General features: G+C 30.6%; 1 protein-coding gene and 1 long non-coding RNA gene across 4 annotated transcripts; one reads left to right on the forward strand and one right to left on the reverse strand.

The window, feature by feature from the left end:
- Positions 1-2,926: 2,926 nt before the first annotated feature.
- On the reverse strand, positions 2,927-26,916 carry Helz (Helicase with zinc finger). Of its 3 annotated transcripts, XM_075308160.1 has the most exons (6): positions 26,782-26,916; positions 20,498-21,049; positions 10,581-13,049; positions 7,261-10,465; positions 5,213-5,548; positions 2,927-5,146 (listed from the first exon to the last, which is right to left on the reverse strand). In XM_075308160.1, the coding sequence occupies exons 2-6, from the start codon at positions 20,846-20,848 to the stop codon at positions 4,773-4,775; spliced, it is 6,735 nt and encodes a 2,244-aa protein (XP_075164275.1). In that variant the 5' UTR covers positions 20,849-21,049; positions 26,782-26,916; the 3' UTR covers positions 2,927-4,772. The 3 variants fall into 3 exon arrangements, with proteins under 3 accessions (XP_075164275.1, XP_075164273.1, XP_075164274.1); XM_075308158.1 differs by having other exon boundaries at positions 2,927-5,548; positions 26,782-26,915; XM_075308159.1 differs by lacking the exon at positions 26,782-26,916 and adding an exon at positions 26,009-26,036 and having other exon boundaries at positions 2,927-5,548.
- Positions 26,917-27,017: 101 nt separating this feature from the next.
- On the forward strand, positions 27,018-27,375 carry LOC142234119 (uncharacterized). Its single transcript, XR_012721567.1, has 2 exons — positions 27,018-27,104; positions 27,162-27,375. It is a non-coding gene; the product is annotated as an uncharacterized LOC142234119 (long non-coding RNA).
- Positions 27,376-27,472: the final 97 nt, after the last annotated feature.

A 27,472-nucleotide genomic window follows, 5' to 3' on the forward strand; every position in this document is an offset into this window, starting at 1 on the left:
CAAAAAAAATGTGAATACCAGAAAGTAAATCTTTATGGAATATTTGTACTTAAAAAAAAAAACATATAAAAATGTTTCAAACGTGAAACATATATAGGAACTATTGATGGATTAATAACAATTATAGAAATAGGAGGGCCTGTGGTAATAAAAACAAAAACAATGGCTATATATAAACACATGAACAGAAATGAAAATACGTTTCAAATTGTAACATGTCAGATATCAAAATGTATAATATTTCCAATCCTATTATTACACACAAAAATTTTTTTTCTGGTTCAATCACGAAATTAATTGATACAATTAATTTTTTAATTGAAATGTCTTCAATCACAGAAATGATAGTATCAATTAAAAAATTAATTGAAGGTCAATTAAAAAATTAATTGATCCAATTAAAAAATTAATTGATACTATTAATTTTTGTTTCAATTAAAAAATTTGTTGAATCAATTAAATTTTTAAGTGAATATTTTTTAAAACTCAATTAAAGTTTTAATTGGAAAAATTTTCGTGGAATTTTTTTCTGTGTACATATGAATTAATTTTGTTATATTGTTTCACAATTTTTGATTAATTAACAATGTTTTTTTTTTTTAATTTTAACATTAAAAAATATGCTGCAGTAAATATTAAGAAATGGCGGAATTCGTATAATTATTAAGGTCCTGTTTATTTTCATGTTATTGTGGACAAAGAAGATATTTTTAGATGTGGATTTGGAATTTCAGATTTTTTTTTTATCTTTAAATTGATGGCCATTGATGATCAAATACCGTAACATCCAATTCTCAATAGGCTCGAAATCCACTAAATCCACTTTTGAGATCTATTTAAATTGGATTTTGGAAGTGTATTGTGAATGAAATTTTTAAGGAGATCGAAAGTCGATTTATGTATTATTTGAAAACAAAAAAAAAAATAATCGACTTCAAATTGATGGTAGTCAAAATTGTTTGTTCCACTAATCGACTACAAATACCGTAATAGACCATATACATTACACACAAAAAAAATTTGTTTTTCTGATTCAATCACGAAATTAAATGTTCAAATTAATTTTTTAATTGAAAAGTCTTCAAACACAGAAATGATAGTATCAATTTAAAAAAAAATTAATTGAAGGTCAATTAAAAAATTAATTGATCAAGTTAAAAAATTAATTGCTACTATTAATTTTTGTGATTGATTTTTGTTTCAATTAAAACATTTGTTGGATCAATTAAATTTTTAATTGTATATTTTTAAAACTCAATTAAAATTTTAATTGGAAAAATTTTCGTGAAATTCTGTTTTTCTGTGTAGGTTCTAAATCCCTTTTTATAAGGCAAATAACAAATTAATGGATCCAATTAAAAAATTTGTTGAATCAATTAAATTTTTAATTGAATATTTTTAGAACTCAATTAAAATTTTAATTGGAAAAATTTTCGTGAAATTTTGTTTTTCTGTGTAGGCTCTAAATCCCTTTTTATAAGGAAAACAACAAATTAATTGATCCAATTAAAAAATTAATTGCTACTATTAATTTTTGTGCTTGATTTTTGTTTCAATTAAAAAATTTGTTGAATCAATTAAATTTTTAATTGAATATTTTTAAAACTCAATTAAAATTTTAATTGGAAAAATTTTCGTGAATATCTGTTTTTCTGTGTAGGCTCTAAATCCCTTTTTATAAGGCAAATACAAATTAATTGATCCAATTAAAAAATTAATTGCTACTATTAATTTTTGTTTCAACTAAAAAATTTGTTGAATCAATTAAATTTTTAATAGAATATTTTTAAAACTCAATTAAAATTTTAATTGGAAAAAATTTCGTGAAATTTTTATTTTCTGCGTAGGCTCTAAATCCCTTTTTATAAGGCAAATAACAAATTAATTGATCCAATTAAAAAATTAATTGCTACTATTAATTTTTGTGCTTGATTTTTGTTTCAATTAAAAAATTTGTTGAATCAATTAAATTTTTAATAGAATATTTTTAAAACTCAATTAAAATTTTAATTGGAAAAAATTTCGTGAAATTCTGTTTTTTCTGTGTAGGCTCTAAATCCCTTTTTATAAGGCAAATAACAAATTAATTGATCCAATTAAAAAATTAATTGCTACTATTAATTTTTGTTTCAATTAAAAAATTTGTTGAATCAATTAAATTTTTAATTGAATATTTTTAAAACTCAATTAAAATTTTAATTGGAAAAATTTTCGTGAAATTTTGTTTTTCTGTGTAGGCTCTAAATCCCTTTTTATAAGGCAAATAACAAATTAATTGATCCAATTAAAAAATTAATTGCTACTATTAATTTTTGTTTCAATTAAAAAATTTGTTGAATCAATTAAATTTTTAATTGAATATTTTTAAAACTCAATTAAAATTTTAATTGGAAAAATTTTCGTGAAATTTTGTTTTTCTGTGTAGGCTCTAAATCCCTTTTTATAAGGCAAATAAACGTTGAAATTTAGTTCAAGTGGGTTTTGGAAGTGTAATGAGGTATAAGAGGAAACGATTAGGACAATCGAAAGCCGATTTATTTAATATTTGAAAAAATATATATATATATATATATATAAATAGACTTTTCGTTATTTTTCATAGATTCCCTGTAAATAAGAATAAGGGAGAATAACTCAAAACCCTAAATCAAAGCGTGCAAATAGGGTTCACAGGCTATTTAGTATCCAAAGAATCATATTTCCACGATCGAAAGCCGATTTATTTAATATTTGAAAAAATATAAATAGACTTTTCGATAATTCCTTTTTCATTATTGACACATTTGTAACGCAAACCCTAAATCAAAGCGTGAAAATATGGTTCTCAGTCTATTTAGTATCCAAAAAACCGTATTTCCACGATCGAAAGCCGATTTATTTAATATTTGAAAAAATATAAATAGACTTTTTGATAATTCCTTTTTCATTATTGACACATTTGTTGGCCCAAATTTTGGCCAGTCATTTTTTTTTCATAGATTCCCTGTAAATAAGAATAGAGGAGAATGACTTAAAAACCTAAATCAAAACGTGCAAATACGGTTCACAGTCTATATAGTATACAAAGTAGTAGAATTTAGTATTAGGGATTATAATTGAGATTTTTTTCTGTCAATGTACGCTTGCTATTATCGAAGCATTGATTCACTTGAATTAACAATAATCGATTATGGACAACAATGAAAAAAAAACTACTTAACTAGAGGGGGTCTATATTCCCAGTTTTCCCCCTACACTGAACAAATTTTTACGAAAATTTTTTTAATTAAAGACTTAATTGAGTTTTAAAATATATTCAATTAAAAAATTAATTGATTTAACAAAATTTTTAATTGAAACAAAAATCAATCACAAAAATTAATAGTATCAATTAATTTATTAATTGACTTTCAATTAATTTTTTTAATTGATACTATCATTTCTGTGATTGAACACATATTAATTAAAAAATTAATTGGTTCAATTAAATTAGTCATTGAATCAGAAAAAAAATTGTGTGTCTGTGAAAATATGACATTTACAGATTATTCTAGAAGGCTTAAATACGGATATAATCATTCCGGAATTATTTTCATATTTTATTAATTTTAATTAATTTAATTTATTAAGATTCAAGAAATTTAAAATTGAAATATATGAAAGTAAATACACAGAAAAAAATTTCACGAAAATTGTTTAAAGTCTTAATTGAGTTTTAAAAAATATTCAATTAAAATCACAAAAATTTAATAGTATCAATTAATTTTTTAATTGATACTATCATTTCTGTGATTGACGACATTTCAATTAAAAAATTACTTGGATCAAATAATTTCGTGATTGATTTTTTTTTGTGTGTAACTCACGGAATACTTGTGAATTAAGTGTCGACATTATATGTTGGGCAGTGATCAAAAGTATATATCTATGTTTTTAACGTATATAAGATATCCAGCTCTAAATATTATTTTCTGGGCCTAAAATCATGTAATTTCTTAATAGTTGGAAAACTAATGGTAATGAAATTGTATTACCCTAAAGAAAACCCAAATGTTTTTGCCTATGTAAATAGCTCAGCATTTCATTAAAATCTTTCACTTGACTTTACAAAATATTTTTTCCGTTTTCTTTTTTTTTGTGGATGTGCATTCTTTTTTTTTTTTGTTTTTGCTTTGTTTTCGTTTTCTAAGTTAATCGTAAATTAAAAACAATTTTTTTTAAGTATTTTAAGTTTTTTTCTCTTTTTTTGTTGTTTGTTTTTGTTTTTCTATGTTTAATTCTATTTGCTAACATTAATTAAATAGCTAAAATGTTTAGTTAATAATTCATAATCGAAAATCAAGTCATTTGACACTGAACTCTTCTAACAAAAAAAAAACAAATTTTAAAGTTTTAAGGCTTTCTTCCCCGTCCATAGCTGGGCTGGGGATAAAAGGAAATGAGGAGCATTATGCTTAGAGAAACTTTACTTTAAAGTTACAAAGTATAGCTAGAAAACAATTAAATTTTATAAATACCAAAAAGTAAATATACAAAAAAAAAAACAGTAATTAAATAATTTCAAATGAACTAAAAGCTACACTACAATAATTTAGAAATTAATAAAATTAAATTAAATATATAATCCACTTCTTTTTTCAATTGCCAAACAAATACTATAATCACTATCACTTTTCGTTTCAATTTCCAACTCATTTCTCACTTGTCGTCCTCATTTCTCACTTCAATTCGAAATAGAAGTTTAACAATTTTTTTTATCGACGCAAAGCCTTCTGTCTTTCGCATGCCAAATTCTATTGAAAGTAATTATAAAAACCATTCGTACCTTGACCTAGCTCCCTTATAGCTGAAAAGGGGTCTTTATCGCCACCCTCACCATTGGCTGGACCACCTATATTTACACTGATGCCACCCAAGCCATTAGCCAGACCACCAGAGCCACTGCCCAATGTATTGTGGGTGAAATTATGATTTTGATGTTGTAATCCAGACTCTTGCTGTCCTTGAGGTCCTTGACTCAGCACAGCTGCATATGTTGTATTACGACCATCGCCTGATGCTGCAACCGCATTTCCGCTTACACCCACACCATTACCACCAGCACTACCGCCAGCATTATTCGTCTGTTGAAAATTGGGGGGTATTTGAAAGCTATTAGCCACACCATCTGTTAAAGCATTAACAAAACTATTATTGCCGCCCATAAATAGGTCCATGTCACTGCCTTTCATACCGCTGGCATTGAAATTATTGTACAATAATTTCTGTAATGTGGCATTGTTTTGCTGATGGTGTTGATCCTGGAAGAGAGCTTCAATGAGTGTAGTGGACCCTGTCGTTAAACCGGCAAGTATATCATTGGGGCTGCTATTTAAGATATTGTCCGGTGTAGACGATGGATGGGAGTGTCCACCAGTAGATGATGAATTTGCTCCACTATTTAAATTATGACCATTTCCCATCGTAATTCCTTGTCGTCTATAGAGTGGAACAGATGAATTTGCTGAGGCTGAACCACTGGCGGTCATATTCGGTCCCAACATGAATTCTTTATTATTCAGCAAAGAATCTGTAAAATCAAACCAAATTGAATAAAAATCAAATTATCTTTTAATAAGTGAGAACGGCGTTAAAAAACTTTGACAAAATTTTCTATAGAAATAAAATTTTGACAAAATTTTCTATAAAAATAAAGTTTTGACAAAATTTTTCTATTGGAATAAAGTTTTGACCAAATTTTCTATTAGAATAAAATTTTGACAACATTTTTTATCGGATTAAAATTTTGACAAAATTGTTTATAGGAATAAAATTTCGCAAAATTTTCTATAGGAATAAAATTTTGACAACGAATAAAAGTTTCTATGGAAATAAAATATTCACAAATTTTCTATAGAAATAAAATTTTGACAAAATTTTCTACAGAAATAAAATTTTGACAAAATTTTCTATAGAAATAAAATTTTGCAAAAATTTTCTATAGGAATAAATTTTTGACAACGAAAAAAAGTTTCTATAGAAATAAAAAAAATTGACATAATTTTCTATAGAAATAAAACTTTGACAAACAAAAATCTATAGAAATAAAAATTTGACAAAATTTTCTAAGAAATAAAACTTTGACAAAAAAAAATCTATAGAAATAAAATTTTGACAAAATTTTCTATTGAAATAAAATTTTGACAAAAAATATCTATAGGAATAAAATTTTGACAAAATTTTCTATAGAAATAAAATTTTGACAAAATTTTCTATAGAAATAAAATTTTGACAAAATTTTCTATAGAAATAAAATTTTGACAAAATTTTCTATAGAAATAAAATTTTGACAAAATTTTCTATAGAAATAAAATTTTAACAAAATTTTCTATAGAAATAAAATTTTGACAAAATTTTCTACAGAAATAAAATTTTGACAAAATTTTCTATTGAAATAAAATTTTGCAAAAATTTTCTATAGGAATAAAATTTTGACAACGAAAAAAAGTTTCTATAGAAATAAAAAAAAAAATTGACATAATTTTCTATAGAAATAAAACTTTGACAAACAAAAATCTATAGAAATAAAATTTTGACAAAATTTTCTATAGAAATAAAATTTTGACAAAATTTTCTAAAGAAATAAAATTTTGACAAAATTTTCTATAAAAATAAAATTTTGACAAAATTTTCTATAGAAATAAAATTTTGACAAAATTTTCTATAGAAATAAAATTTTGACAAAATTTTCTATAGAAATAACATTTTGACAAAATTTTCTATAGAAATAAAATTTTGACAAAATTTTCTATAGAAATAAAATTTTGACAAAATTTTCTATAGAAATAAAATTTTGACAAAATTTTCTATAGAAATAAAATTTTGACAAAATTTTCTATAGAAATAAAATTTTGACAAAATTTTCTATAGAAATAAAATTTTGACAAAGTTTTCTATAGAAATAAAATTTTGACAAAATTTTCTATAGAAATAAAATTTTGACAAAATTTTCTATAGAAATAAAATTTTGACAAAATTTTCTATAGAAATAAAATTTTGACAAAATTTTCTATAGAAATAAAAATTTGACGAATTTTTCTATAAAAATAAAATTTTGACGAAAAAAATTCTATAGAAATAAAATTTTGATAAAATATTCTATAGAAATAAAATTTTGATAACATTTTTTTATAGAAATTTTGACAAAATCTTATAATAGAAATAAAATTAAGGGTTAAGTTTTAGAAAGTTGTACGAGTTAATATAATATATTTTTAAAAATATATTTATATATTCACTTACGGTTTCCCATGAAAGCGACTTGGGGATTGGCAGATTGTTGCTGTGGCGGCGGCATACCACTGATCGCATTGTTTGGTCCCATTGCATTTTTGGCCATATTACCCTGGTGATTATTTGTAAGTACTGTTGATATGCCAACACCATTCACTCCACCACCAATGTTAGGAAACATTTTACTGCCACCCAATAATGGATTGGACGTCGAGGTATTCGTATTAAGGGTCATGTCAGTGCCATTCGCCATGGGTACCTGATTATTACCGCCACCAGATCCACCGGCAACACCGAAAAGATCACGCAAAATAGGCTGTGATATTTCGTTGCCATTTATTATGGAGTTGAATACCATATCGATTTGTTGATTGAAATTTATATCCAAAGCTGGAGTTTCATCATTTAGACATGAGTTCGGTTGCAAGGGATTGCCTTGGCTGGGTGGACCCATAAAAGGATTCATATTTCTTTGTGGTTGTTGTTGTTGCTGCTGCTGCTGGGGATAATTCATTAGTGGTTGCATAAATGAGGCATCCCTAGGCATTAATTGCTGTTGTGATGGCGGCTGTTGCTGCTGGACTCCCATATTATTGATGAAAGATTGCGGCATATGTTGTGGGGGTTTATTCACAGGCTGTTGAGACTGTTGCTGTTGCTGCTGTTGTTGCATCATGGAACTAACTTGCCTGAGGACATCGGTAAATTTGTTTGCAGCATCTTGTCCTTGGGTCTCCAATAGTTTTAAGTACCACTTGTATTGGGATTCTTTAGGTTCAAAGGCCATTTCATAGATATTCATGTTCGGTGGCAATAGAGAGGCATATTCATGTGGTTGGGGAAATCTCAAAGCAGTGGGTGATTGTTGTTTGCTAGCTGACCCAACCATAGCATTGGGCGGCGGTGGAGGGGCTTGGAACATGGTACCACCGATGTTAAGAGGCACATGGACATTGTTGAGGAATTGAAAATCTTTATCTTTCAAAGGCCCTTGCAAATTATTTTGCCCAAAGAAAGCAGAATTTTGATTTGGCGCTCCTGCACCACTTCCACCCGGAGGTCTTGGCATAAATGGATCCATGGGACTTATTGGGCCATTCGGTATACCATTCATATTTCGTTGATTCATCATTTGCATTTGATTGGGAGGAGGTGGTGGTGGATTTCCTTGACCAAAGCCGCCAAAATTCGTATGATTTTGTGGAGGCGGAACTTGTGATCCTGGATTGGGATGTTGTTTACCGGCATACAAAGCTTTGTTGGCCAAGTATCCCAGTTCATTGGGATTATTTCGTATCTGTTGTTGTTGATTCGGCAAAGGCGGTGGTGGCTGTAAGGGAACACTCTGTCCTCTCATATTTTGGCCTGATTGTTGAGAGGGCATTTGTCTACCATTTGCTCCATTAGGGTTTGGAGGTTGTTGCATTTGTTGTTGTTTCGGTAAGACAGTCCAAGGATTCGATTGTGGGGGCGGTCCCCAAAGACTGGCATTAGGATTTTGTCCAGATGGTACTCCCGACTGTTGACCAGGCGCCGTGGGGAAGTTTCCCCCATTTCCCGGAGGTCTTAGTTGCTGCTGTTGGGCATGCTGCCATGGCATGTATTGAGAAAATTGGTTGCCTCCTCCACTATTCGGAGGTTGGCCTAAGTGAACTGGTGGCGGTGGTGGTCCCCGCGGATTGAATTGCTGGTTATTCATAGAAGGCGTAGGTTGAGGAGGCTGCTGGGGACCACCCCCGGAGGGGGGAGGAGGTCCTATTGCTCTCATCGGCATATGATTGGGATGACCATGAAAATGATGACCTCCCTTGCCCATGCCTTGATTCATCATCACAGCTGCAGCAGCGGCAGCAGCATTATATGCCGCAGCCGCAGCTGTATGGGGTCCATACATGTGTGGCATTTGTTGATTAGCCATTGCTGCTGCTGCATGATGATGTGGCATTTGCCCCGAACCACTAGCCAATAGACTAGGATGTGGTCCCATACCGCCGGGGCCATGATGATGATGTCCTGGATGCGGGCCCATGGCGTGATGGTTATTGGCCGCCATAGCCAAGTACATGGCCGCTTGATCACGTAAATATGCTTCGGGTTGCAAAGATCTTGGTATAAATTCGGGAGCCAAGGGATTAAGAACATAGCCACGTTTCAATTCCACGCCATCGAGCTGAGATCGCAACTGCCACATTGTTATGCCGAATAGCGATTTATTTTCGTCACATATCTCTATAAAACGCTCCCAGACCTTACGACAACGACCTATAGAGCAAAGCGCCACCGGATCACCAACTACAGCCACTAGACTTTGTGCTCTCGTTATGGCTGTGTTCAGCAATTTTGAATTACTAAGGAATCCATAGTCGGCATCTTCGGTGGGAGAGCTTGTTTGGCCGGGTGTACCACTTGCCGGCACAGTTCCTCCCATTCCAACGGGCAAACAAGTTCGTCGCGTACGTACTGTGGAGAGAAAAATCGCCCGAAATTGTTTGCCTTGTACATTCAAGACACGCTCCACAGAGATTCCACCCATTCGACGCTTACGCAATTCCGAACGTATGCGGAAAACTTGATCCGCATAGGGAGTCATAATACCAATACTGGCATCGTTTATTTTCCCCCATGAGCTAGGCCATTTTTTGCGTAATTCCGAAACTCTTTCCACGACTTCATAGACCTCAGAGTTATTATAGAAGGCGGTTGAATTTTTATCTTGTACATCCTCACCGCGAGTTGTGAAAAATGTCAGTGGATAGAATTTCTCGTGGCGAGGTTGTTTTCCGGATGCTATTAGCTTTTGTTCGTAAAATAATTCCGATGTAAATTTGATAATGGCTTCGTGGGCACGATAATTCTCACATAGCAAAATCTTACAGGGAAAATTCGAAGGATAATGATCGTAAAGTCGTTCCAATAGGGAAATATGTAGCTTACGTTCCTTGGCAAAAGCTGAAAATAGCTCAGGGCTCATTTGCATATGATCACCAGCCAATACAATGCGGGTACTGTCATTTGCCAAGGCAAGTGGCATTATTGCTTCACATTCCATGGCTTGAGCGGCTTCATCGAGAAAGATGTGAGTAAAATAGCCCTTCGGCAAGTCCAAATTTGCCAATTCCATGGAGATACTTAAGGTGACCACCACAATACGGTGTTTCATAATGTCCTCTACGGTAGGTCGGCGGAAATTTCCAACTCCATCAGTGATGCAGTACTGAAAATATGGGAAGATGTGAAAAAAAAGGGGGGGGGGGGGTTAAAAAAAAATTTAAATTGGAAATTTTCTTTTTTTCAGGAAAATTTTTGATGTCACAGCATAGTTTACTTACCTTTTGAACAACACTATTGACAGTGGCCACCCAACGTTTATGATAATATACTCTCAGCGGTGTGGCCTCTTCCAATCCCGCCTCTATCCATGGATGCAAATATTCTTTTATATATAAATCTGCTGCAGAATTCGAGTGTGTGCATATGAGTATCTTTGCTTCGGGCTGTGTTAACAATTGCTTGATAGCCTGGGCCAGGGTATAAGTTTTGCCCGTGCCAAATGGTCCTATCAAAAGGATGGGAGGCAATTTGAAACTTAACGAAGTGGTAATTGCATTAACCGCCTCCCTTTGTTTGGCATTCAATTTGGGTTCGCATGATTCCGACCATTGTTTCTTCGGAGTCCAAGGTATATTCGGCTCCACCTCTGTGGCGGGAAATATTATTTTAAAATCGGTAATTTTATCCACAGCATGATGCCATTCACAATAGGGCAAACGATTCAATTGGAATTGTATGTCCACATGCAATTCCGTATCGGCCTTCAGTTTCATTGTTTCCACACATTTAGCTGAGAGTTTTAAGTAAATCACATTTTTACCCTTGTCCTCAATAACAGCCTCGTAGACATGACGCTTTTTATCGGCGCCGAGATTCGCTTCATCCACCACAGATATATACACACTGGAGCAATTCGATAGAATCAAACGTCCAGCCGATGTGTCCTCGGAAACGTCTTTTCCCAAATGCATTAGGGCAAACAATTCACCGGACAATGAATATTTCGCCGTACTAGTGGCCATACCAGCCGGTGTCAGGATATAATTTGATGTCACATTTAGCTTAGTGCGCAAATTGAATCGAGCTATTTGTTCGTAACGGGCTATCTCCTCAACGTACAAGAGTTCGTGTATGCGTGAGCGATAGTTATTTTGAGTCAAACGTTTCTCCAATATCGTTGACTGGGTCAGGGTAAACGTTTGTGCTCTGGGGCAGGGATAACGCTCCAGCATTTCCTTCTCATGCTTAATGTCATTGAGATAGCCTTCAGTCTTCATATGTGTACCAATGGTAGTTTCGAATCTCACCAAGTGTGTATTGGAGACATCCCATCTTGTGGCTGATCGGTTTATGATATCGCGTTTGATTTCTTCAATCTTTTCGGCATCGCTGACGGGAACAACGTCTACGCAAAGATGTCGCACCAAAATGGGTTCGGAACCAAAGTCAAAACACACTGCCTGACGAAAGGTTCCATAGATTTCCGTATGAAATTCCACAGTCACCTGGTGATCTGCTGCCGCTGCTGTTGCTGTGCTGGTAGTGCTGGTGGTGGTGTTGTTAGTAACAGCCGAACTCGTTGATGTTTCTGTACTATCTGAAGATTTCTTCGAGTCTTCTTTCTCCGATGAAGATGTAGATGTAGATGCAGAAGAAGATGATGTCGATAGCTTTTGGGGCATCCATTCCTGATTATTTTTTTCATCTAGATCATAGGTTGAGTCCAGAGATTTAATGCTTTTTATGGCGAAATGATTGCGATGTGCATCTTGTAAAAGAGCCACCGCTTTTAGGGGTTTTCCTCCACTTTTTAGCACAAACACCCATTCTCTTTTAGAGGTTTTCGAGCTTATACTTGTCACCAGATCTTGCTCACATGATGCCTCAACACCCTCTACCTTCTCACACATTACCTTCTCGGGTGCCGTTGATTGTATCCATTTTTCCAAAATTTGTTCCGTATACGATTTTCCATAGAGCTCTTTTTCACAGGCCTTTTGTAAACGCATACGCCTATATTCAAAACGTTCCTTCCACTCATTTAATTCATCTTGGCCATGGGCTTCCACACACTGATTGCCATAATGACACAATTGCGATTCGGCCCAAGATTCACACAGGCTATAGGAATCCAAGGTAAACCCCCTAGGCGGTGGTCTCCATTTCCAATCTCGTCCTTCGTCCGACATAATCACATTTTGATGGGCTTCAGTTTGACAATGTTGTCTTAATTCATTTCGGCTATTGAAGGTAATAGCACAATATGAACAGGTGGTGCTATTGCCATCTTCGCAAGTTGTCGCTGTTGTGGTTTCATCGGGAGATAATGTTTTGTTGGTACCACCACCACCACCGCCAACTCCTAGCGATGCCAACATGAGACCAGACATATTATTAAGAGGGCCACCATTTGGTGTTGAACTTTCACGTTTCTTAATACCTTTAACTGTGGTAATGCTACCGCTGCCGCCCCCAGCACCACCACCACCACCTGCTGGCATGCCACTACATAAATGTTTACTATATTTGTCCAAAGCTAGACCTTTGATGGCCCAACTATCAAGTTTGCTATCCAAATTGACCATTTTATCATCCAGAAAAGCAATATCCATTAATTTTTGTTCTGCTTTCTCGTAGCTTTGTAGCATACTGACAACCAGTCTGTAACCTTCTAAAACGTTACATATCTCATTAAACTTTCGAAATCGAAATTGGGCAATCCATTCTTTGAGTATTTTTTCTGCTTCCTGAAAAACAATGAATAAAATGTGAGGACATTTTGGTATTGAAATTAAGCTAAATAAAATAAATTCCAAGGAAAAAGTTTGATATTTTTGACATATTATTGTCCACCGGTGTGGATACAAATTGGCCAGAGCCATTAGATCACCTTGTTACGAGTCACCATAAGAACTATCGACATTTTCTACACTAACATTTTGCAAAATTTTTCTATAGTAATAAAATTTCGACAAAATTATCTATAGAAGTAAAATTTTAACAAAATTTTCTATAGAAATAAAATTTTGCAAAGATTTTTTTATAGAAATAAAATTTTGCAAAGATTTTTTTATAGAAATAAAATTTTTCAAACTATTTCTATACAAATAAAAAAAATCTATAGAAATAAAATTTTGCAAACTATTTCTATAGAAATAAAATATAAAAAAAATCTATAGAAATAAAATTTAAAAAAAAAAATTCTATAGAAATGGAATTTTGGAAAAATTTTCTATAGAAATAAAATTAAAATAAAAAAATTCTATAGAAATAAAATTTTGCAAACATTTTCTATAGAAATAAAGTTTCATAAAAATTTTCTATAGAAATAAAATAAAAAAAAAATATCTATAGAAATGGAATTTTGGAAATATTTTCTATAGAAATAAAATGAAAAAAAAACTATAGAAATAAAATTTTTACAAAATGTTCTATATAAATAAAATTTCGACAAAATTTTCTATAGAAGTAAAATTTTCTATTGAAATAAAATTTTAACAAATTTTTCTAAAGAAAAAAAATTTTGAAAGATATTTCTATAGAAATAAATTTTTGCAAAAATTTTCTATAGTAATAAAATTTTGCAAAAATTTTCTATAGAAATAAAATTTTGCAAAAATTTTCTCTGGAAATAAAATTCCGACAAAATTGTCTATAGAAGTAAAATTTTAACACAATTTTCTATAGAAATAAAATTTTGCAAAGATTTTTTTTTATAGAAATAAAATTTTGCAAAGATTTTTTTATAGAAATAAAATTTTTCAAACTATTTCTATAAAAATAAAAAAAAAATCTATAGAAATAAAATTTTTACAAAATGTTCTATATAAATAAAATTTCGACAAAATTTTCTATAGAAGTAAAATTTTCTATTGAAATAAAATGTTAACAAAATGTTCTAAAGAAATAAAATTTTGCAAGCTATTTCTATAGAAATAAAATTTTGCAAAAAATTTCTATAGAAATAAATTTTTGCAAAAATTTTCTATGGTAATAAAATTTTGCAAAAATTTTCTATAGAAATAAATATTTGCAAAATTTTCTATAGAAATAAAATTAAAAAAAAATCTATAGAAATGGAATTTTCTATAGAAGTAAAATAAAAAAAATCTATTGAAATAAAATTTCACAAAAATTTTCTATACCCGTGTAAAAATTTAAGGATCCAATCCTATCTAATAATATCAAATTTTATCTAATTGGATCTGTTCCGATATTGGTTCATATATAATTAGATCTGCACAGATATGTTATATATGGCGCTAGATCTGGTTAGATATTATCGCAGATCTCATCATAAATAGTGTAATATCTAATTATATCTCCCATATCTAATAATATATGCTTGGATAGAACCATGTATAGCACTATATCTAATAAGATATGGTATATATAACATCATATAGATGCCCTCATTTCAGAGTACGCTAAGTCGACTTAGCATGTTTTGATGGAGTTTGCTGTTTTTTATTCGGATTGATGTGAATTGCATCCTGTCGAAAGTTCGAATTTATTGGACATTTCTATCAAAAGTTATGGTTAATATTGTACTTAGCCTGTGTCTAATGTTTTAAAAAATGTCCAATCCAAAAAGGGCAAAAAGCTTTGTTCGGTCTAAAGTGGTCTAAGTCATTTTTAGCCATGTTCTATCTATTATCACTATTTTGAGTTCGTACATACTAAAAAAATTATAAAAAATATGATTTTAAGACCGAAAATAAGGGAATTTCTATCTTATACGGGTTTTGAGAAACAAAACTTGTTTCTTGCAAAATTCACTCTTTAGACTTAGCGAACTTTGGAATGTAGACATCGATATCTGACTATATATGGGGTTAAATACGTTCCAAAAGATAATAAAAAAAATCACTAAAGTTTTAAAAATTTCCAATCCAAAAAGTCTAAAGTGGTCTAAGTCATTTTTAGCCATATTCTATTATCACTATTTTCAATTCGTACATACTAAAAAAATTCACAATAAACATGATTTTCAGACCGAAAAAAGTGAATTTATATCTTATACGGTTTTTGAGAAATTCTAACTTGTTTCCTGTAAAATTCACTTTTAAGACTTAGCGTACTTTGGAATAGAGACATCGATATTTTCTACTAAATGGGTTCTATACATTATAAAAGTCCTTCATGTTTCCATTAAATTCGACAAACCAATACGGCCTTTAGTGTAAACGCCCCCTCAGTTTCAACAAAAACCCATTATGTCAAATGTAAACGCCGCCAGGAGCATCACATAACACAAGAAAAGCGAGGAAATTAAGAAATACTTCATAGTTTTAATTTGGTTAAGTGTAACTAGTTTCTTTTATTGCGGAGAATATGTAGGTAAATAGATTGTATTTGTCATTTCCTTCGTAGTCCTTTTCATATATTGTTTTAATACTTTCTAGATTAGGAAAAAGGAAACCACGGTAGTACTGGTTACCATGCCCGCCCTGCATTCAAAAGGTCATGCGTTCAATCCCAGTTCCGACCAAAAATTATCTCGGCGGTGGATTATCACCTCACAGTAATGCTGGTGACATTTCTTACTGTTTCAAAGATTCTCTAAGTTTTCTCAACGCAACGTGATATGCCGTTCGGACTCGATTATAAGAAAGATGTCCCATGTTATTGAGCTAAACATTGAATCGGACATCACTCGATATGTTGATCACTGTGAATTCACAAATTCTCTTTAAATGTGAGTATTAAAAGCAACATGAAATTATAACCTTTTTAGCAACTTTTATTACAACTTAAAGAAGAATGATACAAAGCAATCCTTATACTTGCTTACATAGTTCAATTTATTTGCTAATACTATTTACTAAATTTCATTACAGATTGTCTTAAGAAAAACAAACGAAAAGAGCCCTGGACAACACTCCAACTCAACTGTCAATACCTCCTTAATTGGCTTTGATGGAATTCAATTTACATCAAAATTTATTGAGTGTATGTAATGCATATACTTTTTGTATTATTATTTAATAAAATAATTGATCTCATATTATATGCAAACTATGTGCTTTTATTATGAGCAGGTATCCTATGCTGTTGAAAGATCTCGTAAGATACAAATGTATCAAATAATATACGATTATATCAAATTAGATTTGATTAGATGTGTCTCATTTTTGAGATCTGATCAGATCCAATTTCATAGTATTTAGATCTGACCAGATATAACCATCTTCAGATCTGCTCATATCTGACCATATCTTGGCTCAGATCTAACCATATCAAGTCAGATCCCCAATTTTTACACGGGGAAATAAAATTTTACAAAAATTTTCTATACAAATAAAATTTTTCAAAATTTAAAAAATTCTATAGAAATAAAATTTTGCAAAATTTTTCCATAGAAATAAAATTAAAAGAAACAAGTATATACAGAACTAAGTTCGGCCGGGCCGAATCTTAAATACCCACCACCATGAACCAAATATTAGGGTTTCCTTTGAAATTTCAGGAGGGCTTGAGGACTTGATGACACTTCCCGAAGATAAATTTAAAGATTTCACCTATGAGGACTATATCAGATTCTGGATTTATACGAACCATTTTTGTTTGAGTTTTAGAGGAATCATTAACATCTCTTGTAAGTGTGCAAGAAAATTATAAAATAACGTCTTGATTTGAAATCATAAATCTGTAGAAGTAAAATCTGGAAATTTTACATTGAGTTTCAAGCAATTTTCATGATCGGTGCGCCTTCTACACCCTCAAGAAGTGAAGTCGGTCTATATGGAGGCATTACCAAATGGACCGATAAAAACTTAATCCGATACAATTTCAGGCAAATCAGATAAAAACTACGGTTTCTATAAGCCCAAGAAGTAAAATCGGGAGATCGGTCTATATGGGGGCTATACCAAATTATGGACCGATACTCACAATTTTTGGCACACGTATTTGTGGTCCTACAATACCTCTAGATTTCCAATTTCAGGTAAATTGAATAAAAACTGCGGTTTCTATAAGCCCAAGAAGTAAAATCGGGAGATCGGTTCATATGGGGGCTATACCAAAATATGGACCTATACTCACAATTTTTGGCACACGTATTTGTGATCCCACAATACCTCTAGATTTCGAGTTTCAGGTAAATTGAATAAAAACTGCGGTTTCTATAAGCCCAAGAAGTAAAATCAGGAGATCGGTCTATATGGGTGCTATGCCAAAACATGGACGGATACTCACCATTTTTGGCACACCTCTTTATGGTCATAATATACCTCTAGATTTCCAATTTCAGGCAAATTAGATAAAAACTACGATTTCTATAAGCCCAAGACCCCAAATCGGGAGGTCGGTTTATATGGGGACTATATCAAAACCTGGACCGATATAGCCCATCTTCGAACTTGACCTGCCTGCAGACAAAAGACGAGTGATTACAACAGAGAGACAGACGGACATCGTTATATCGTCTTAGAATTTCTCCCTGATCAAGAATATATATACTTTATATAGTCGGAAATCGATATTTCGATGTGTTACAAACGGAATGACAAACTTATTATACCCACGTCACCATTCTATGGTGGTGGGTATAAAAATTCTATAGAAATAAAAAAATTTTACAAAATTTTCTAAAGAAATAAAAAATTTTGAAAAAATTTCCTATAGAAATAAAATTTTGCAAAAATTTTCTATAAAAGTAAAATGTTGACAAAATTTTCTATAGAAATAAAATTTTGACAAAATTTTCTATAGAAATAAAATTTTGACCAAATTTTCTATAGAAATAAAATTTTGACAAAATTTTCTATAGAAATAAAATTTTGACAAAATTTTCTATAGAAATAAAATTTTGACAAAATTTTCTATGGAAATAAAATTTTGACAAAATTTTCTATAGAAATAAAATTTTGACAAAATTTTCTATAGAAATAAAATTTTGACAAAATTTTCTATAGAAATAAAATTTTGACAAAATTTTCTATAGAAGTAAAATGTTGACAAAATTTTCTATAGAAATAAAATTTTGCACAAATTTTTTATAGAAATACAATTTTGCAAAAATTTTATATGGAAATAAAATTTTACAAAAATTTTTTATAGAAATAAAATTTGGACAAAATTTTCTATAGAAATAAAATTTTGTAAAAATTTTCTATGGAAATAAAATTTTGTCAAAATGTTCTATAGAAAAAAATTTTGACAAAATTTACTATAGAAATACAATTTTTAGCAAAATTTTCTGTTGAAATAAATTTTTGCAAAAAATTTTAGCAAAATTTTCTATAGAAATAAAATTTTGACAAAATTTTCTATAGAAATAAAATTTTGACAAAATTTTCTATAGAAATAAAATTTTGACAAAATTTTCTATAGAAATAAAATTTTGACAAAATTTTCTATAGAAATAAAATTTTGAAAAAATTTTCTATGGAAATAAAATTTTGACAAAATTTTCTATAGAAATAATATTTTGGCCAAATTTTCTATAGAAATAAAATTTTGACAAAATTTTCTATAGAAATAAAATTTTGACAAAATTTTCTATAGAAGTAAAATGTTGACAAAATTTTCTATAGAAATAAAATTGTGACAAAATTTTCTATAGAAATAAAATTGTGACAAAATTTTCTATAGAAATAAAATTTTGACAAAGTTTTCTATAGAAATAATATTATGCAAAAATTTTCTATAGAAATAAAATTTTGCAAAAATTTTCTATAGAAATAAAATTTTGACAAAAATTTTCTATAGAAATAAAATTTTGCAAAAATTTTCTATAGAAAAAAAATGACAAAAATTTTCTAAAATTTTGCAAAAATTTTCTATAGAAGTAAAATTTTTCAAAAATTTTCTATAGAAATAAAATATTGTAAAAATTTTCTATAGAAATAAAATTTTGACAAAAATTTCCTAAAATTTTGCAAAACTTTTCTATAGAAATAAAATTTTGCAAAAATTTTCTATAGAAGTAAAATTTTTCAAAAATTTTCTAAAGAAATAAAATTTTGTAAAAATTTTCTATAGAAGTAAAATTTTGACAAAATTTTCCATAGAAATAAAATTTTGACAAAATTTTCTATAGAAATAAAATTTTGACAAAATATTCTATAGAAATAAAATTTTTAGCAAAATTTTCTATAGAAATAAATTTTTGCAAAATTTTTTAGCAAAATTTTATATAGAAATAAAATTTTGCCAAATTTTCTACAGAAATAAAATTTTGACAAAATTTTCTATAGAAATAAAATTTTGCAAAAATTTTCTATAGAAATACAATTTTGCAAAAATTTTCTATAGAAATAAAATTTTGACAAAACTGTCTATAGAAAAAAAAATTCTATAGAAATAAAATTTTTCAAAAATTTTCCAAAGAAATAAGATTTTGTAAAAAATTTCTATAAAAAAAAAATTGCAAAAATTGTCTATAGAAATAAAATGTATTTATTTATTTATAAAATTTTGCAAAAATTTTCTATAGAAATAAAATTTTAACAAAATGTAATACTGGTGACAATTCTGAATGTTTCAAAAGCTTCTCTGAGTGGTTTCACTGCAATAAAAAGAAGATTCTCTGTCATTGAGTTAGACATAGAATCGGGTAGCACTCAGTGATAAGAGTGAAGTTCACCACTGTGGTATCAGAATGGACTGAATAGTCTAGGTGAGCCTGTAATATCGGACTGACACTATATCAAACCTAGCCTAAGATACAGACCTGTAAGAGCAACTGCGACTGGAAGTCTCCGCAGTATACTCCTGGAACACCCGAGACCAAGATAAATTATTCCTTCAGTAGCTAAAATCTAAAATGTCGACTTAAGAGACTGGCTGGCTAGAATGTGTCGATGTGACACATATTATAAAAATAAAATTTCTAACACCGAAAAAAGGGGATTTAAATACAAACAGCGCCTCTAGTGAATATAGCGGTGAATACAATCAGCATCAGTCGCCTAAATTATTTACCAGTCATTCTTAAACATGGACTTAATGCGAAATAAATTTTTTGCAAAAATTTACTATAAAATAAAATTTTGCAAAAAATTTCTATAGATATAAAATTTTTACAAAATATTCTAAAGAAAAAAAAAATCTGTAGAAAAAAAAAATTGACAAAATTTTCTATAGAAATAAAATTTTGACAAACCGAGATCGACATAAGGAGTCTTCTTTTTCCCAAAGGACTTCTAGTTTTAAATCAATATTACTTAGTATGATTATATGTTCTTACCAGATATTTTTTCAGCTTACACAAAGAATGTATTTGCCATTTTCGCGTTCGTGACACACTGGTTAAACAATCGGCCGACAAATCATTAATCATTGATAAAACTTTGCGGGCATCTGCTAAACAAGGCTCATATTTTCCAAGCTCGTACAGGCACTCACAACGTCCCAATAGACATATAATATGACGATCCCTTTGGACGCGATTCCATGAACTTGCTGACGCTATAATATCATCGTATAAAGCTGCAGCACGTAACCAATTCCTACAACGCACCAATTCGTGAGCTTGTTTTTCCTTGTCCGTCATGACGGCAATGAGATGTGTATTTTTCATTGTGTTGGCGTTTTGCATAAGGCCAAAGAAAAGGATTCTTTAAGCAACAAATTTTTGTTTTTTTTTCAAATATGAAAATATTTATATGTATATATATATATAGAGTTTAAACTTAATTACAAATTTATTTTACAATCCTTTTAATATTGCAATTAAAAGTTTTAATGCTTAATTAGGACATTTTGACAATTAAAGATGTTGTGTTTCTTGGAAAGAATTCTGCAAAAAAAAAAAATTAAAATCGAAAAAAAGACGTTAATGATGATGAAATGCATACTATAAAATAATTGACGTGTACAATTTACAAAATAAACATCCTAAGTTTTTCTTCTAAATTGAAAGTTAGTTCATATAGGTCCATGTTACATACAACAAGCAAGGAGTCTAAAGTCCGGCGGGGCCGAATATAATATACACTGCACCACTTTTCCGATCTACATCTTCGATACCATCTTAAATCCTTCAAATTTGTTGGGTGCTATACATAAAGGTTTATGGTTCCATAAACATATATTTAAATCTGACCCGATCTAGATACAATTTGTGAAACTTCTACAAAATCTATAGACTTAAATTTAAGTTGGTAAACGCCATATGGGTTGGAACACAATGTTAGTAAAAAAATATGGGAAATATTTGAATCTAAAGTCAATTTTAGGCAACTTCGCAAAATTGCATTTGTAATTTATCGGTCAATGGTAAGAGCTATAGAAAAAATTGAGTCATTTTTTTAAGTTTTCGACTTATGTTAGCAGTAGCGATTTTACAAGGAAAATCTCTGTATTATGGTCATTTTTACCCAAATTGGAAAATTATACATATGGGGTCCTTGTGCAAAATTTCACATATATCGGTGTAAAACTCTGACTTCTAGGGTCATATATAACTAAACAAATAAAAGATCAATAGGGTTCTATTATGACCAAAAACACATACTTGTGACAAATTTGAAGTCGATTCGAGTAAAACTGTGACCTAGACTTTGATCACAAAAATGTGTTCACAGACAAACGAACAGACGGACTGGCTAGATCGACACGGGGGCACGTTTGACACTCGAGCCAAAAATAATCTATCAAAATTTGGAGAAAATTTTACCACAAAACTACACAACAAAAAAATTTTTTTTATTTTTATACAAAATTTTGTCGAAATTTTATTTCTATAGAAAATTTTCACTAAATTTTATTTCTATAGAAAATGTTGTCACAATTTTATTTTTATAGAAAATTTTGTCAAAATTTTATTTCTATAGAAAATTTTGTCAAAATTTTATTTCTATGGAAAATTTTCTCTAAATTTTATTTCTATGGAAAAGTTTCTCTAAATTTTATTTCTATAGAAAATTTTCTCTAAATTTTATTTCTGTAGAAAATTTTGTCAACATTTTATTTCTATAGAAAATTTTGTCAAAATTTTATATCTATGGAAAATTTTGTCAAAATTTTATTTCTATGGAAAATTTTGTCAAAATTTTATTTCTATAGAAAATTTTGTCAAAATTTTATTTCTATAGAAAATTTTCTGAAAATTTTATTTCTACAGAAAATTTTGTCAAAATTTTATTTCTATAGAAAATTTTGTCAAAATTTTATTTCTATAAAAAATTTTGTCAAAATTTTATTTCTATAGAAAATTTTATTTCTACAGAAAATTTTCTCAAAATTTTATTTCTATAGAAAATTTTGTCAAAATTTTATTTCTATAGAAAATTTTGTCAAAATTTTACTTCTATAGAAAATTTTGTCAAAATTTTATTTCTATAGAAAATTTTGTCAAAATTTTATTTCTATAGAAAATTTTGTCAAAATTTTATTTCTATAGAAAATTTTGTCAAAATTTGTTCTTTACTTGTAATTTCAAAGCCCCATGGCCAATTACAACAAAATAACACAGACTACAATTCAGTCTATTAAAAAATACATAAATTCAAAACAGAATTACAGAATCCTTAATGTTTACCCTAAACTCTTAAAAGTAGATATGTACATATATAGCCCTATGAATTACAGATCAGTTCGCTATACTACTTTTATTTCTACAGAAAATTTTCTTCCTACAGAAAATTTTCTTAAAGTTGTATTTATATAGAATATTTTCTGAAAATTTTATTGCAATAGAAAAATTTTATTTCTATAGAAAAATTTCTCAAAATTTTATATCTATAGAAAATTTTTCTCAAAATTTTATTATATAGATTATCACTACACTCCTGAGTCCAATCGACAGTCGGCTGAGTGGACAGCGACCGGTGAACCGTCTTCGAAGCGTGGAAAGACTCAAAAGTCCGCTGACAACGTAATGGCCTCTTTTTTTTGGGATGCGCATGGAATAATTTTTATCTTGAGAAGGGAAAAACCATCAACAGTAACTATTATATGGCGTTATTGGAGCGTTTGAAGAACGAAATCGCGGCAAAACGGCCCCATTGAGAACGATAGCAAAAATTCATGAATTGGGCTTCGAATTGCTTCCCCACCCACCGTATTCTCCAGATCTGGTCCCCAGCGACTTTTTCTTGTTCTCAGACCTCAAAAGGATGCTCGCAAGGAAAAACTTTGGCTGCAATGAAGAGGTGATCGCCGAAACTGAGGCCTATTTTGAGGCAAAACCGAAGGAGTACTACCAAAATGGTATCAAAAAATTGGAAGATCGTTATAATCGTTGTATCGCTCTTGAAGGGAACTATGTTGAATAATAAAAACGAATTTTGACAAAAATATGTGTTTTTCTTTGTTAGACTGGGGACTTATCAGCCAACCTGTTACTATCAAATATTGTTAAATCATGGATGGAAAAGATCCCACCTATCTTTATATAAGAATCCATACTAATTTAATCAAATACAAGCGATGATAAAAAAGACGTGAAGATAGTTTTAGTTTTATCTCTTTAACAATCACAAATGCAGAATTTCATATCTAGATAGGAGAGTTTAATCCCATTAAGTTAGGTATAGTGGCAGCCCGACTATTCAGTCCATTGTGAAACCACATTGGCGAATTTCTCTCTTACTAAGTGCTGCCCCATTCTATGTTTAGCTCAATGACCAGAGACCTACTTTTTATAGCCGAGTCCAAACGGCGTTCTACATTGCAATGAAAACACTTAGAGAAACTTGAAAATACTCGGAAATTTCTCCAGTTCAGAGGAGATAATCCACCGCAGAAAAACTTTTTGGTGTTCGGTTGAAAAGACCCTATGTATGCAAGGCGGACATTAGAAACTTATTTTGATTATTTCCACTTGCGGCGACCAGTTTTTCTTCGAACGGTCCCTTCGACCATTTTCCCGCTCCTTCCGACCGTTAGGGCCTCATCCCCATAACGAAGAGAAAGCGTACGCACCATGTAGGTAAATGAATCAGCCTCAATCTAGAAGTGTAAGGATGAAGAAACAAAATTACTGTTCCAATGAAGATGTCTCAAAGCGAACAACAAGAACTGCTTCTGAACCGATTCTATCCTATCAATGTAAAGCCAAACTCCAGAATGGGTCTAACAAGGGCAGTAAAAAGGGTCCGAAAACTCCTTCGCCCAACGCTTTATGAGTCCTAGAACCCCAGATGCCTTATTCACTATCGAATTAATATGATCATTAAAATTAAGCCTACGATCCATAACAATGTCAAGATCAACAAAAGAATCAACCTCTTCCAATAACGAGCCCCGTATACTATACCGAACATCAATAGACCTAGACTTGCATGAAGAAATGCATAAACTTGCATTTCTTCAAGTTCAAATCCATTAGATTCACCCTACACCAGTCACCAAAGCTATCCAAATCATCCTGTAATAAATGCACCCGATCAGAATTATCGAACGAGGATAAAAACCTCAAGTAGGCCATATATGATCAAAATCGAATGCCGTCCATATTGGATTACATTGAAACCTGTTAGCCATGGTCACCTCAAGTTTGTTCACATTTGGGAAGTGTCCATTTATGAGAATTTTATTGTGATAACATAGCTAACTTTTCACAACAGTTGTCCAGTGTCCGCTTTTTAGAATATCCAAGTTTGAGAGGTTCATAATCTAACAAAGATTTACTTTTAAATAATTTCTAATGTAGACATAATGTTGGAAAGTGATTTTGATGAACGACTATAACTGACCCACATGGTTAGGTTAGGTGGCAGCCCGATCTATCAGGTTCACTTAGATTATTCAGTGCATTATGATACCACAGTGGTGAACTTTTGTCTTATCACTGAGTGCTGCCCGATTCCATGACATGGGACCGAGTCCAAACCAAAGCTTTGAAACATTCAGAAATGTCTACAGCATTACTGAGAGGGGATAATCCATCGCTGAAAAACTTTTTGGTGTTCGGTCGAAGCAGGAATCGAACCCACGACCTTGTGTATGAAATGCGGCCATGCTAACCATTGCACCACTGTGGCTCCCACTGTCCCACTAACAAAGCCCTATGGGGTCTACGACTTAAGTACAATTTCTTGTATGATATCCATAATGGATCATACCCAGTTGCTTTCTTGGGGTTTCTACTTAATTTTTTCCAATCTTGAAAAGCGAAAATGAAGAATGTGCTTCAAACAAATGTATAATACCAATTCCTTTACAAGTGAAAGCGAAACCACCCCCTCAGCATTGATTGCCGGGTTTAAATACTTTTTGGCAATAGAGGCAAATCATAAACCGGAACGGGTAAAAATTAATTCAACACAGACCGGCATTTACTTGAGGCAAGAGATACAAAATTCATATAGAAAACACCACCAAAGTTAACTAGAATTGAATATTTAACAAACATTTGGTTAAACAATTGTTCCGGTTTCCTTAAACGTTGAATATTTGCTGCGTATATGCTTTTCCAAGAGATCAGCAAAGATATAGAATTTCTTTAGTCAGATATCCATTAGGTTAAGTGTTTTCATAAATTTTTTGCACAATTTTGTTATTGTCACTTCCACCACTTGCATACTTTCTGCACCCAATACTAACACTTTTTTCGTCGTCTTTTTATTTTAGTGTACAGTCATTTTTTTCCATACCGAAGGCGACCTTATTTTCATGATGTCCATGCAAATGCACTCAAAAAGAAAATCTCAAGATAAAACGTACAATTTCGAATATATTACAGGCTTAATTAGTTGAATTTTCTTAGTATCGCAGAAAATATCACAACATAAATTAAATAAAATTGCCATACCGTCGTTGTTAGACCGTCGTATCTGGTCATCGACAATAGACCGCATTGTGATGAGACAAAAGCAAGTAACGAGTAGTTGAGTACAACCGATTAATTGGTACTAAAGGCAACAATGCCTTTGATTATTTTCCTTAGAATGAATTCCTCGAGAGGATTTTTTAAAAATTCTTGAATACACATGCCAAATTTATAGATTGACCAACATTTGAATAAATAATTTGTTTAAAAATTGCAATCAGTTATCAAAAGAGCAGTAATTGCATATGATTACTTGAGAATCGCACCATGTTGTAATATCACTAACAAATTGACAGACCGAAAATAAAGAAAATTGTAATGACATTGCCAGACTTTTGGGAATTTATTAAATAGGGTAACTGAGTTACCCATTTTGCTATTCTAAATCTAGATTGTCTTTGCCAACACCATAGTCATAGTCTGGCCACATTTGTTTGTTTTTTTTTTCTTTTAATATATAGATTTTCTTGCACAAAAAAAAACTATTATCCATCAGCAATATATAAACTTTTCAATTTTCATATAGTTGTACATGTATTTTTGTTTTTAAATATTACAAAATTAGAATTTAATCCCTTCTCCCAGACGAAACTCCTTTGTAAAGTTGGCTATATCTATCACTTTTCTATTCAAGGAAGAAGCAGCTGTTAGCATTTTCTGTATATGTTCTCTTATTTTCCCCATCTAAATATTACACATTCACACAGCCAGCAGACAAATTATGCCATTTAATTATACCGAAATATTTAACTCACTATTTAACTATTTATATTGTATAAACTTTGAAATTTCATTCCCAAGTACAAAAGTAAAAGACGTCTTAATTTACATATGATTACTTGGGAATCGATGTCAGCGTTGCCAATGTAAATATTTTCCATTTGCCTCTATTCTTACGATATGAAGTTGCCACATAATTGCCTTAAAGCCTTGAGTTGCATGGCACGTACACACGATTAAATAAAGGCCGGTAATCTGTTCGGTTTTCGCCAAGCGCAACCAGCTTGTTATATTTTAATTAAATAAAAACGAAAATAAAGTTCTGAAAACATAGATTATACGCTTAAAATTGTGAAAGGTATATTGGTGAACAATTTGGTGATTTTCCAAATGGAATAAAGTGATTGTTTTTCAGATATTTTACAGACACGCTGCCTCCATGGAATAAAAACACTGGTTGATAGACGCAGCAACATGTAACTCGCTACTTGTAACTCAACTTCATCATTAATGCCAAAAATTATGTTAAATGTAATGTGATAGTGGTATAAATGTTATATTTTTAAGAATTTGTAAATGTTTAATCAAATTAATAAATATCTAAACAAACGTGTTTTACTCGACCACAATGATTCTTTTACAACTATCTTAAAATGCACTTTTTCTGATTGTTTGGAGGGTCCCTTATTGGCGTCGTTCTAAATTGATCTATAAAGGCACCTAATA

This window comes from Haematobia irritans, chromosome 4, assembly GCF_050003625.1.
Source record: "Haematobia irritans isolate KBUSLIRL chromosome 4, ASM5000362v1, whole genome shotgun sequence".
In the NCBI taxonomy this organism is placed as follows: domain Eukaryota; kingdom Metazoa; phylum Arthropoda; class Insecta; order Diptera; family Muscidae; genus Haematobia; species Haematobia irritans.

What these genes read in the sequence shown, in the direction of transcription:
- Helz (XM_075308158.1), bottom strand. Translation starts at nt 20,848, where the DNA reads ATGCAAAACGCCAACACAATGAAAAATACACATCTCATTGCCGTCATG. An exon ending in GTAAGCTGAAAAAATATCTG is followed by an intron (nt 13,050 to 20,497) that starts GTAAGAACATAT and finishes ATTGTTTTTCAG; the next exon opens with GAAGCAGAAAAAATACTCAA. An exon ending in AGTCGCTTTCATGGGAAACC is followed by an intron (nt 5,549 to 7,260) that starts GTAAGTGAATAT and finishes TTGATTTTACAG; the next exon opens with ATTCTTTGCTGAATAATAAA.